The sequence below is a fragment of the Coloeus monedula genome (assembly GCF_965178545.1).
Source record: "Coloeus monedula genome assembly, chromosome: 6".
NCBI classification, from domain to species: Eukaryota; Metazoa; Chordata; class Aves; order Passeriformes; family Corvidae; genus Coloeus; species Coloeus monedula.
Window position 1 is genome coordinate 340,455 of NC_138786.1, and position 12,822 is coordinate 353,276.

Sequence of the window (12,822 nt, forward strand, 5' to 3'; positions counted from 1 at the left end):
CCGTGTGGGGCGGCGGGCGGTGATTGGCTGCCGAGGGGGCAGGGCTGGTGATTGGCTGCGGCGGGGGGCGGGGCCGCTTTTGAACGGCGTGCCGCGCGCGCGCGGCAGTTGACGCTGAGGCGATGGCCGCGAAGGTGGCCGCGGCGGCGATGGGGCCTGCGGCGGCCGCGGCGCGTTCGCTGGAGCTGCCCGCGGAGTGCGACCGGCGTCTGGCCCAGTTCCTGCAGCACGTGGACGAGACCGATATGGTGTGGCTGGATGAGATCTATGAGGAGGCCGTCCGGATGTTTGTCAGGTACCCGCGTCCCGCTCCCCGCTGGGCCCCGGCCCGTACCGGCCGCCCTCCGCGCTGATCCCGTCTTGATCTCCCCTTCCTCTCTAGCAACTACAGCGAGGAGCTGGAGCTGATGCCCAAGACGCCGTCGCAGAAGAAACGGCAGCGGAGGAAGCGGCTGTCGGCCCTGCAGGAAGAGGAGCAGGAGCCCGGCAGGAAGCGGTGAGGGGCGGCGGGAGCGGGGATCGGGGAGCCCCGTTCGGGACGGGCCGCGGAGAGGGGGAGCGTAGAGGGTGTCCGCGGGGCCTGGAGAACGGAGGGAGCCCGTGGGAGGCTGAGCAGACCTGCTGCCAAGGGTTCAGGGGAACAGTCCCCTGCACGGAGCGTGTCCTGGCGATCCTCTCTCCTTTGTCAGTGCGAGTTCCCCTTCCTTTGTCCCGCGGGACCCCCTGATGTTAAAGGTCCGGTCAGGCCGTGTGCCTGGGGCACTCTCGGCCGAAAAACATTGGATTTTGATTCTCACGAGAAGTGCTTTTGTTTGTTGCCTGGTTCTATGTCCCCGTGTCTCTGTCTGTTATCTTTCTTCTTCAAAGTCATTTAAACTTAATTTATTCCATAATTTAATTACTGTCTGCATTAACTGCTTTGTGCAGCTCTGTGTCTCCTGGGCCTGTCCCAGGTGTTTTGGCTCCGCTCCCGTGCGTGCACGGAAGGAGTCAGGGCTGTTCCCGACTACTGTTCCCACCTAACGCACTGTTGCTGTGATCAGACTCTCCAGGAGGAGGAACAGCAGCCTCAAACTGGTGCCTTCTGTGCGAGCTTCTCAGCGACTCCGGAACAAAGAAAGCCTGGAACTCAGCAGGGCCGAGGCAAAAGAAAGCTCTCCACCCCAGCGTGTGACACGATCCCGGGCTGCAGCCTCTGCCAGCAGCTCCAAGGTGGTTCCTGAGACCCCTCCTCCCCAGCAGGCAGCAGGGAAGGACAAGGATCCCTGCATGGAAGCTGACCACATTGGTGCTACAGTGCCCCTCCGGAGGAGTGGAACAGAGCCAGCAGAGCTGCTCCCCACGAGCTCAGGGAATGGCTCTCCCGAGGAACACGGTGCTCCCACATCGCCGCTGGTGCCCACGGCCCCTGAGCTGGCGGTGCCCTGTACCCCCGAGGCCAGGCAGGCTGTGCCCGAGCCGCAGACTGCGAAGGCAGCCAACGTCACCATCATCCTGAGCACGGAGGCTGGGCTGGAGGAGGGGGACGGCTCCCTGCAGGAGCACAGCCACACCGAGGAGCCCTGCCAGCCCCCGAGGGACAGCCCGGGGACTCCGACCGGCGCCCGGCTCAGCCGCCGCTCCGTGCGCCGCAGCCTGATGGGGAAAGCCTCGCTGAGCCGCAGAACCTCCCTGGCAGAGAAGTACTCCCTGGCCAGCAAGAGGGAGAGCATGATCCGGACATCCATCGCCAGGGCAGCGGGCAGGAAGAAGGCAGCTCGGAAGAGATCCGTGTCTTGCAGCTCCGTGGATGGTGAGTTGGGGTGCCGTGGGGGGGTTCTGCTGCTTTCTGCTGCTGAGGAAAGCAGAGTGCTGGGGCTGGGTACCTGCTCTGGGGGTAGCAGCTGAGCTTCCCAGGCTAGACAGGCTGCAGTCCCTCGTGGAAGTTCTCCCTGGCTTTCTGGAGCCCCCTGTGAGCAGAGAAACGCAGGTAACTGAATTAATTCAGCCTTGTCAACCACCTGGGAGATCAGCCTCAGTGTCTCCATTTCAATTTAGCTTTAACCATTGCTGATTTGCTGGGAGAAGTCGTTAATCCTGGAATCCCAGGATGGTTTGGGCTGGAAGTACCAGTACCATTATCCCAGGGTGCTCCAAGGCCCATCCAACCCGGCCTTGAACACTTCCAGGGATGGGGCAGGCACAGCTCTGCTCAGCTGGTCTTCCTGGTTTCTGTGGGGACAGCTGGCAAAGCTGAGAAGGGTTTGGGGATCCAAAAGGGCTGATGGATTCTCCCAAAGCCCTGCCTGTTTCCTTCAGTTCCCTTCTCCTTAGCAGCATCTGGCTGCTGGGTCTAGAGTTTGAGAAGGGAATTTCAAGGCTGAGCTTTGTAGATTAAAAGTCTCCCACACTTTTACAGTTGGTGGCAGAGGCAGGTTTAGGGAAGGACAGTCTGGTCTAAACTGCCCGAATTATTAAGCAAACAAGCTGGAGAGGGACTCTTAATCAGGAACTGGAGTAACAGGACAAGGGGAAATGGGTTCAAACTGAAAAAGGGGAAATTTAGATGGGATATGTGGAAGGAATCCTTCCATTTGAGGGAGGCAAGGCCTTGGCACGGGTTGATAGAGCTGTGGCTGCCCCACCCCTGGCAGTGCCCAAGGCCAGGTTGGACAGGGCTTGGAGCAACCTGGGCTAGTGCGAGGTGTCCCTGTTCAAGGCAGGGGCTGGGAGTGGATGATCCTTAAGCTCCCTTCCCACCCCAGCCAGTCTGGGATTGTTGGGTGCTCTGGTTATTCATGGCAGGTTCGGCTGTGCTGGGGCTTCCGAGCTCAGCACAGCAGAGCCAGCTGGAATGCTGGCTTGGGGAGCAGCACTCCCACTGTAAATAAGGCTGGCTCTGACTGCTCCTGATGTCCACTCAGGGCCCTGCAGATAAGCCCAAGGCCAAGCCCCGCCCCATTAGTGCTAGCTGGTGGAATATTGCCCTGAACTCATCCATAATTGACAAGTGCTTTCCTGAGAGGAACCGCCGGGCGCGTTCCTGCAGTGCCACCTGCGTGTGCTCCCCAGGGCAGGACAGGCCCCTCTGCAGTGTCTGCAGGCCCTTGTCCCAGCAGAGCCTTGGCCTGCACCCCAGCCTCACAGCTCAGGTGTGTTCTTTCCTCTCCCACAGTCTCCAGCTCCGTAAGTGTGCCAGAGGATGAGGAAACAGTTGTCAAAGCTGGGTGAGAATGCTTTCACTTATTTATTTATCCTCACTACCCTCCTTGCAGGACCTTTTCACTGCCATTCTTGGTGTAAAACCCAAGTGGCTTCCCAGTTTCCTCAGTGTTGTTAAGCACAGCCCCTTTTGTCTTTGGTTTCTTTCTAGGCCTCCTCCTGGATCTTCCACCCCCTCCAAGCTGGTAAGACTTGGGCAGGGATTAAAAGCATTTGTGTCTGTGTGGATTTGGGAGGGAAACGTGTGGAATACACCTTAGTGGGAAACTTGGGAGCTCTGGCTGTGGATTGCCAGACCTTGTGACCTGTCCCATAGCAGTGAGTGGGGAAGGCACAGAGCATCTGGCTCAGAGGTGCATGAGCCCCTCCACAGCCTCTGTGGTTCTGGTACTCGGACTAGCGAAAGTCTCAATCACAACATTCCAGAACCAGCAAAACCAAAACCAGCAAAGTTTTCTCTGGGAAATGAGCACGTGTGACCCATGGCTTTGGGTGCAGGTGGAGGTGTTCTGTCAGAAGGGTGTGACAGTCTCGGATGCTTTCCAAGATTCTCTGACTAAAACATGGCCTTTCCTCTGTCACTTTCCTAAATCTGTTGAACTTGTTGCACACCACCCTGAGCCTGACCTCAGGGTTGAGTCCTGCTTGGCTCTTCCTTCTTAACCTCTTGCTAGAGATCATTGTATGAAGATTCAGTGCCCAATCTCTACAGATAAAAAAACCTTATAGTTCGGGGGAGTTTGGTTCAGCTGGTGGCATGGTTTGCACACCGTATTTTTAAAGCTTCTTTTGGCCTTTTGGTCAGTCCTGCAGGTAATTCAACACTTGTTAGTTTGGACACAGGCAGAAATTTGTGAATATTATTCAGGTCAACACCTTTCCCTCCACAATCCTCGCCGAGGAAGTAATCCCAGGATCATGTCAGTGTTTTGTCCGGAATAAATTTCAATGAGCACAGCCTGAATTAATGGGGAAGAGCAGTGACCTGAAGCGCTTGTGAAGACAAGGAGAGCTGTTACAGCTGTGCAGAAACTCAAAAAAAAGTCAGTTTTTCTGGGCCCTGCAGAAGGAATTGGGGAGGATGAATTCTCCATCAATGCCTTTTCTTCTCTTCCCAGCGCAGCACTGTGAAGTGCTGACCGGGAGGTAATGCTGGTGCTGCTAGCAGGGAGCAATTCCAGAACCACAGCCCATTATCCCAGCGGAGCACGCCCCAGCCTAAGTGCAGAGGCAGCGAGCAGCGCTGGGTATCCCATAACAAACAGATAAATCATGGGAATGAGCCATTTGCCCGCTGTCTCCAGGCTCCCCGTTCGTCACTGCGCAGGGAAATGGGCACGCTGGCTCTGGCCAGCGCTCCGGCAGCGCAGATTTACAGCTTGGAAGGCTCCTGCCTTAATGGTTGATGAGCTGGTTCAGCTGAAGCAGCGCAGATGCTCGTGTCTGTCTGCGCCTCTCCTGATGATGCAGCATCCAGGGCTTTGCCAAGAGGGGCTCTGGCATTCCCTGCTAACGCCGCTGACCATTCCCGTGTCGGAACCACGCCACCAGCTGAACCAGGAACGGGCCGTTTCCATGTGCAGTTGTCCTGAGACCCCTCTGCTTTTCCCACAGGATTGCCAAAGCCCTCGGATGTCCCTTCGCTCCCACACAGTCAGCAAACACGGGCAGCCCCAGGAGCCGAGCAGCAGTGGTAATTCCGGAGGGCTTTGGGGCAGCACTTAGGGAAGCTATTGTTTTGGGAGGCTGGTTGGGAAGCTGGAAAGATTGACTGGTTAATTTGAGAGCTCAGTTGGAAAGATTAATTAATGTTTGATGAGCAGGGATTTGTTTCAGACAATTAGCAGTGAGAAAACTCTGTGCTGGAGTTATTTCCATCCTGGCAAGCACATGGAGATGGATATAATGAGGCTGGAGGGTTGTGGGAGGCCCAGTTGAGCACTGTTGCTGAAGCTGTGCAGAACCCAGACAGCTTTGTCTGGAGTTTCCAGGTGGGAGCGGTGCCATGAGAGCCAGGTGCTGCCGTGCCCACTCACGCAGGTGGTTTTGCTGTTCAGTGAGCTGCAACGTCCCTTCTCTGCTGTCAAACCCGTGTTGGAGGGGATTTTTCCTTCTAGAACTCACTGTGTAACTGTTCTCTTTCAGAAAATAACTTAAATAAGAATGGAGGGACCCTGGATCCACCCCAGAGTGCCAGGTATGTCCTGGTTGGAAGTGTCTCGGGCGGGCTGTGGTTCTGTTCCAAACAGGTTCAGTGCTGGGACGTTGTTCAATGGCCTCAGCGTTTGTGACCCTGAAACTTCTGCAAATAAGTTTTCCCTGCCTCCACTATTCTATGATTTAATTTGTATTTTCTATTGCATTAGGGTTTTATTTATTGGCCAACTGTGTGTGCACAATCTTAGAATTACAGACTGGTTTGGGTTGGAAGGGACATTAAAGCCCATCCAGTCCCACCCCTGCCATGGCAGGGACACCTTCCACTGTCCCGGGCTGCTCCAAACCCCAGTGTCCAGCCTGGCCTTGGACACTGCCAGGGATCCAGGGGCAGCCCCAGCTGCTCTGGGCACCCTGTGCCAGGGCCTGGCCACGCTGGAGTCTCTCTTAAGCCCAGGATAGTTTATGGCCCTTTCCAGCCCTGGCTTGGAGGCAGGAGGAGGATTTGCCCGGTGTGATGGGCTGTGCTGTCTCACAGGAGGAAGCCGAGCTACAAGAGAGCCGTGGACGAGCGCTACGACCACCAGCAGGCAGAGGAGGGGGGGCTGTCTCCTCTCAGGAGGAAGACCCCATCCCCAGTCCTCCCAGCCAGCAGGGTGAGGTCCTTGTAACCCTGGAATGCCTCACCAAGACCCTTTTTTACTCAGCCCCGCTCACACTTTGCTGTTCCTCCCACAGGTGGTACGCCCATTCAAAACGTTCCTGCACACCGTGCAGAAGAACCAGCTCCTCATGACACCGAGCTCTGTGGGGAGGACCGGAGTCATAAAATCCTTCATCAGGTACAACACCCCTGTCCAGGCTGATCCCAAGGTAAGAGGGGGCTCTGCTCTCAGCTGGTACGTGGTGGTTTGATTAAGTGCCTAACTTAAAGCGCAGGCGTGAAAGGAGCTTTGCAACCCATTTGAAACTATGTGACTTGAAGAGGTCTGTTTACTCTTGAATAAATAAAATTCGGGTTAGTCAGCTTCCTGGAGAATTCCAGTTTTAACTCCAGGCTTTATTCCTGCATCGTTCCCCTGTGCTATTGGCAAGTAACAGTCAGAGATGAAAACTGGGAAACAGAAATCGAGGGGATTGTGAATGTTGAGTTGTATTGATAACTGAAGCCTGTAGATCCCAGGTCTCCTTCCTAGGACTTTTCTCATGATTGAGATTGAGTAAATACCTCTTAAATCCAAACCTTGGAGGTTTTCCAAACCCTTGAGGCAGGAGGAAACATAAGGCTGTCCTGGATGTGGGGCCAGTCAGACAGCTGCTGGTGTCCAAATCAAGCAGGCATCAGTCTCACTGATGGATCCTGTTGGGACCAGCAGCACACCTTGGCTGGCTGCAGGCAGGTGCTTCTGCAGTACCCCAGGGAGCTTTCCAACCAAGCCCCTGGTTTTCCAAGCCCGGAGCAGTTTGGGAGGGAGGGATTTGAGAGCTGGTTCTAGGCAAGGGTGTAGCTCCCTGGATTCACTCAGAGCCATGCTCGAAGCCGTGTGCCAAGCAGGAATTGCTCATACTCCTGATACCCAACAACTCACCTGCAATCAGGCAGCTCTGGGGCTGGTTTTTCCTTGCAGGAGAGCTGAGAGGGAGAAAGGGGAGGGCAGGATGCAGGGATTGGTATTCCTGCATCTAGCAGCCTAATGGCAGAGCTTCCTAGAGCCGTGTTAGAGGCTGCCTGTGCTCCAGCAGGTCGGGGAAGGCCGTTGGGAAACAGTGAAGGATTCCAGCTTCAGTCTCGCTGGGCCCCTGCTGATGTTAGTGTCAGTACTACAGAGGAGTTAATAGGATGAGAAAAGAGTCTTGTGGCTAGAGAGTGCTTCCTCTGCTGCTGTCAGTTCGTGGAATGTTTCAGGTTTCATTCCAGTGCAGGCAGCTCCCCCTCGGGAGTTTTTCCATGTGGGAGCTAAACATAACTAAATAGCATCAGAGCAATAAGATGTAGTTGTTAGTTTTATATTAACCAGTTTGGATGCTGACAGCACCAAGCATTCCCAGCACGGAGCCCAGTGTAAGGGATTCCCTTGGACAATGCCCATGCTGACCTGTGGGTTTGTGCTGAGACCAGGCCTGCTTTGGCATGGAGTGGGTCGATGTTAATCCATTTGCTGTGGCTGCAGTGGTGGCTGGATCTTGCTCCCCTGGCTGACAGTGTGCCTAGGCTGGGTCAGGAGAACGAGGAGAAAGCCCCCGTTTCTGGCTGGCACATGGAGCTGGCTGCGTGCCAGAGCAGGCTGGGCGCTCTCGGAGCGCTCGTGGTTCACCACCAGATCGAGCCTCGTGGGAGGCACAGGCGCCAGCAGGAGCTCAAGGTGTTTCCTGGAGCACCATCTGTCCCCGCGCTCGCCGCAGGAAGCGGGAGCCGTGCCAGGCATTAGCGCTGCTTGGTGGCTCCTTTGCACCAAGAGAAAGCACGGGGCTGGCTGCCTGCAGTCCCTGAGGATGCTGCCTGGGCTTCCAGAGCTGATGCTCCTGTTTGAGCGCCCCGGCTTCTCCTCTTGCTCCCTGAGATTCACAGCGGTGTTTTCCTTTCATGTGTCCATGTGTGACCAGGTCACAGGCTGCCTGAGCCCTGCTCCAGGGCTGTCACCATCCCACTTTTCTGCTGCAGCTCCTTGCTGTCACCTCTGGGCCCTTGTGCAGAGCAGGTGGGGTGGGAAGGAGCCCTGGCCAGTGGGTGCAATCACACTTCAATTCCCCTCAGGAAAAGGAGAGGCAGAAGCTGGAGACTCTGCGGAAGAAGCAAGAAGCCGAGCAGCTGAGAAGGCAAAAGCTGGAGGAGGAGAAGAAACGGCGACTCGGAGAGGCGAAGCTGTGAGTAGATGTGGTCACGCTGCTCTTGGCACCTGTAGGTTCCTGCGTCCAGGTGTTTTATCTTGCAGGGACTGTGCAAGCAGCAGAAATTCCTGTGGGCACAGGCACAAGTGTTTATCCTTGGGGTATCTCTGGAATGCTGATACAAAGCTTTGACTGTCCTCGCTGCCCACTGCTGCAGCTTTTTTGTCTTGAGTCCTCCCTTTCTGACGGAGCTTAAACGTGGCTGGTGCTTAAATGAATGGGGAATTTGGGCCACTGAATTTCCTGCTGTGTCTCTTTGGCCTTGTGCTGAGCTGGGGGGAGCTCACCTGGCTGGAACACGAGGGTGAGCTGGGTTGTGTCCTCAGGAAGCGCGAGGAGCGGCTGCGCAAGGTGCTGCAAGCCCGGGAGCGGGCGGAGGAGATGGAGAAGGAGAGGAAGAGGAAGATCAAGGAGAAGATTGCGCTGTTTGATGAGAAGACCGAGAAGGTACAGCCCCTGCAGAGCTTGTTGGGGACAAACAGGAGTCACTGAGGCAGCTGGTAGGGCACAAATGTGCTCTCTGGGAAGAGACTGCTTGGGTTTTAGAGGCTGAACCAAAGAGTAGTCAAATAAGGAAGTTTCCAGAGCCTTGGTGATCCTGAGGGACAGCCTTTGTCTGGATACAGCACGTGGCAGATGAACCCCTGTTTTTCCATAATCCTGAATCTAAATGGGATTTATTAATGCTCTGGTAGATGGGAGAAGGACTTGCAGTAGATAAAGGCGGCCTAATGGCCCCAAGGCTTCATCTGCTGCTTCTCACATCTGAGTAATAGCTGGACAGGGGAAAGCAAACATCCTTCATCCAGAGCCTTCCTCAGATCCCCGACTTCCAGGCAATTTGTGCAGTGGCCTAGTGGTCATTTGTCTGCTTTAATTATCCCAAGCTGCCTGTCTGATTGCACGGCTCTGAGGTTATATTGCAATGGCTTTGTGGGACTGGACGTGCAAACCGCAGGATGGGGTCAGCTCTGCCTGTGAGGATGTAAAACAAGGTCACTGCCCTAAATATGACCTTTTTAAAATAGAGCACAGGCCTCCTTGGTTGCTGGGGGAAAAGGAGGGAGGGTTTGCCCTGTGAGATGTCCTGCTGTGCTGTCCTGCCTGAGACTGGGTCCGTGTGTGCTCCAGGTGCGGGAGGAAAGGCTGGCAGAGGAGAAGATCAAGAAGAGAGTGGCCGCCAGGAAGATGGAGGAAGCTGAGGCCCGGCGCAGACAAGAGGAGGAGGCCAGGAGACAAAGAGCTCTGCAGCAGGTGTGTGTGTGGGCCTGCTGTGTCCCACAGGCAGAACTGGGCAGGGGATGCACCTGCCTTGGGCACTGGGGATTTACCCCCAAAGTGTTTCCCTGCCATGTAGCAATGGGTCTTTGGGTCAAACAAGGGGTTCCTGGTGCTGTCCCCTGGAGCCTTCTCCTGTCAGGTGAGTAACTCCTGCCTGGGCTTGCAGGCGGAGGAGGAGGAACGGCGGCACAGGGAGCTGATGCAGAAGAAGAGGGAAGAGGAGCAGGAGCGTGCTCAGAAGATCGCTGAGCAGAGGCAGGCGGAGCAGGAGCAGGAGAGACAATTGGCTGCAGAGAGAGAACTGGAGAGGAAGAGGGAGCAGGAGCGGATCCAGGCGGAGAAGTAAGGCGAAATCCCCATTTATGTGCCAAATTCTGTGCTGGGATTGAAACGCAGCTGGAGCAGAGGGCAGGAGTGGAAGGCTGGCGCAGCAGGGAGCTGCTGTGACCTGGCAGCACAGCTCTGCACTGTCGCTGGTGCCGAGCTGCCAAGGAGGAACTCTGGGCTCAGGGATGTCAGGAGCGTGGTGGGGAGTGCCTGAAGAGCTGGCAGGGAGGGAGGGAGGGCCCTGGTGTGGTTCTGGCAGTGAGGGCCTGTGCTGTGGTTCCCAGGCTCCGGGAGCAGCAGGAGAAGGCTGCCCGCCTGCAGAAGGAAGCAGCGGATGCTAAGGAGCGGCTCCGCAGGGAGATGGAGAAGAAGGAGGTAAGTGGTTGATTTTGGGGAAGGATAGAGCCACCCAGTCTGGCCACAGCAGCTCTTGCTGTTGGAGCAGCTCAGTGGGGATGCTGTGGGGAGCCCTGAGGAGCTGCTGTGGCACTTCGGAGAAGGAAGTTGGACCTGGTTACAGTATCGTGTGCAGACTAAACTGAAAATGCTGTTTACTAGTCTAGAAAGAGGCCAAGATCAGTAGCACAGACTTCTGCAGATGGTCAGCTGGTTTCTGGCTTTTATAGCCCCAAGATAAAGTCAGCAGCAAGTTTTCCAAGGCGGAAGGCCCTGGCTTTGTCAGGGAAAGGCAGCTGATGCTCTGGCATGGGGGTCGGTGGGTTTGTGCCCCTCTGAGGAGGCTGCACCACGTCCCAGGCGCTCCTCAGTAGCACGAGGACCAGCTGTAATGAGGTGCTTGGGTGTTTTGCCTGTCACAAGGGTGGATGGCTGGGCTGGCAGTGTAGTCCCTAAGGGTAATCCTGTGGGTGTCTTCTTGGCAGCAGGAGCAGCAGATGCTGGCGGAGAAGAAGAGGCAGGAGGAAGAGCAGAAGAAACTGTCAGAGGAGCAAAAGGCCAAAGACGGTGCCCAGGCACTGCTCCTGGAGAACAAGGAGGTAACTGGGGTGGCTCCTTAGAGGTGACAGCAGAGTTCAGTCCGAGCACTGACCCACTCCAACCTCGGGCAGCTCCCCCCTCTGCTTTTATCTGCCTTTCCAGTAACACAGGGATTCTGTAAATCCTGGTTGTCTGGGGTTGGCTCCACGAATGTTTCAATGACGGGGGGAAGGGAAGCAGGAGGGATTGGACAGGGGTTCTGGCTGTGGGTAAGACAGCAGCTGTTGGAGCTGTCTTAAGTGTCTCTTAAGTTAGCGGAAAGACCTCAGGGGCAGAAAGCGCTGCGAGTTTTATTTGGGGTCAAATTTGGGAAGAGCCACAAGGTGGCGGCAGAGGCTGTGGAACGGTGGTGCTTTGGCACGGGAGAATCCTGCGGGTGTGCATTCGTGTCCTGGACACTGGCAACGAACGCGTGGCTCTTGGCTCCGTGCAAAGCTCCGAATCTTAATCTTTAGGTGTAGAACCAGTGGATGGGAGTTAATGTCACTAGACACAAAGCCATGAAGGGAGTCTCTGGTGGGGAAGGACAACTGTGTCCAGCTCTCCAGACACTCATTTCCTGACCGATAATTGAATTTCTACTGAAAATTTCCAGCTGAAAAAACGGAAATCCGTAGTTGTAGGTTTTGTCCTGCTCTTACACTTCCTGCCCGTGCTGCTCCCATTAGCGTGAGCTCAATTTGGTTGAGCTGGTGGGCAGGTTCTCTGTACAGCAATTAGCAGTTTTGTATCATTAATCAAGCCCCGAAGTTGGGTTGTGGAGTGTTTAGAGCATGTGACTCTGCCCCAGCGACATAAAACCTCCAGTTAACCTTGCCTTGATTGGAGTGGAGCTCTGTTCTATTAGAGCTGTTAGATTAATCTATCGCTGTGTGCTCATGCCACAGATGGCAAATTAATCAGCCTAATTAAACAGGAGAAGGCCATGCACAGCCATCATCGGGCCACAGCTTTGGAACTTGGGTCAAGCTCTCGGGTCCCAGCTTGAGAACTGCCAGACTCAGGGTTTGCTATGAGGTGACAGAGCAGGAGGTGGGGATGAGCTGGTCCTGCTGCAGCTTGGAGCCTGCTGGTGCTGCTGCATCCAGCACCTGTGGAATGTGTTTCCCTTCTAGAATTCCCCTGCCTGCAACTCGTATGAGATGACTCCGCAGAACAGGAAGGAATTCAAGCTGCCTGTGACAAGCTCGAACGACTACGGGATGGACCTGAACAGCGACGACTCGACGGATGACGAGAGCCAGCCGCGCAAGCCTGTCCCTGCCTGGGCCACAGGTATGTGGGGGGGGGGGGAACACGGGTGTCCAGGACCCCCAGCAGACTGTGGGACCTGCTGTGGGGCTTTGCCCAGTTCCTCCTGCCTGGAGGAGTCAAAAGTACTCCAGCATGGAAGGGGTACTTCTGTGTCCAAGACTGGACAGGGGCTTGGAGCAGCCCGGTCTAGTGGAAGGTGTGCCTGCCCGTGGCAGGGGGCTGGAACTGCATGAGTTTCAAAATCCCTTTCAGTCCAGACTGTTCCATGAGTCTATGTGGAACGTGGAATCCTCCTCCACCACTTGGGGGTCTTGTCACAACGTGATGGGGGACAAATACACTGCTGAGCTGCCTTGGAGCGATGAGAGATGAGCAGAGCGGGACACGCGGCACGCAACAGCGTACACAGCAGTCCCAGTTAACAAAATTAACGCAGCCCTCGTCTGTTCCCGCAGGGCACCAGCTCAGCCAGGCTGTGATCCGGCAGTACTACAACCCCCCCGACGTGGACGCGCTGTTCGGGGCCATCCCCAGCCCCAGGCTGGAGCACATCTTCTACAAGAGCAAACCCCGCTACTTCAAGCGCACCAGCTCGGCCGTGTGGCACTCCCCGCCCACCGTGGGGGCCAAGCCGGCCCTGGGGCTGCCCTGCGGCCTCAAGAAGCCCTGAGGTGAGCGCTGGTGTGCAGCAGCTGTGCCTTCCTGTCTCCAGGTGAG

The 12,822-nt window shown here is 55.9% G+C and overlaps 1 protein-coding gene across 1 annotated transcript; it reads left to right on the top strand.

Annotated features, from left to right (window-relative positions):
* Positions 1–122: 122 nt before the first annotated feature.
* Positions 123–12,775, top strand: INCENP (inner centromere protein; the record flags this gene model as incomplete). Its single annotated transcript, XM_082282992.1, has 17 exons — positions 123–295; positions 383–496; positions 1,044–1,792; positions 3,155–3,206; positions 3,353–3,386; positions 4,816–4,894; positions 5,347–5,398; positions 5,897–6,014; positions 6,097–6,231; positions 8,114–8,223; positions 8,574–8,694; positions 9,379–9,501; positions 9,695–9,870; positions 10,140–10,230; positions 10,737–10,850; positions 11,967–12,126; positions 12,561–12,775. 17 exons carry the CDS (start codon positions 123–125, stop codon positions 12,773–12,775), a joined length of 2,616 nt encoding a protein of 871 aa, XP_082139118.1.
* Between the last annotated feature and the right edge of the window lie 47 nt (positions 12,776–12,822).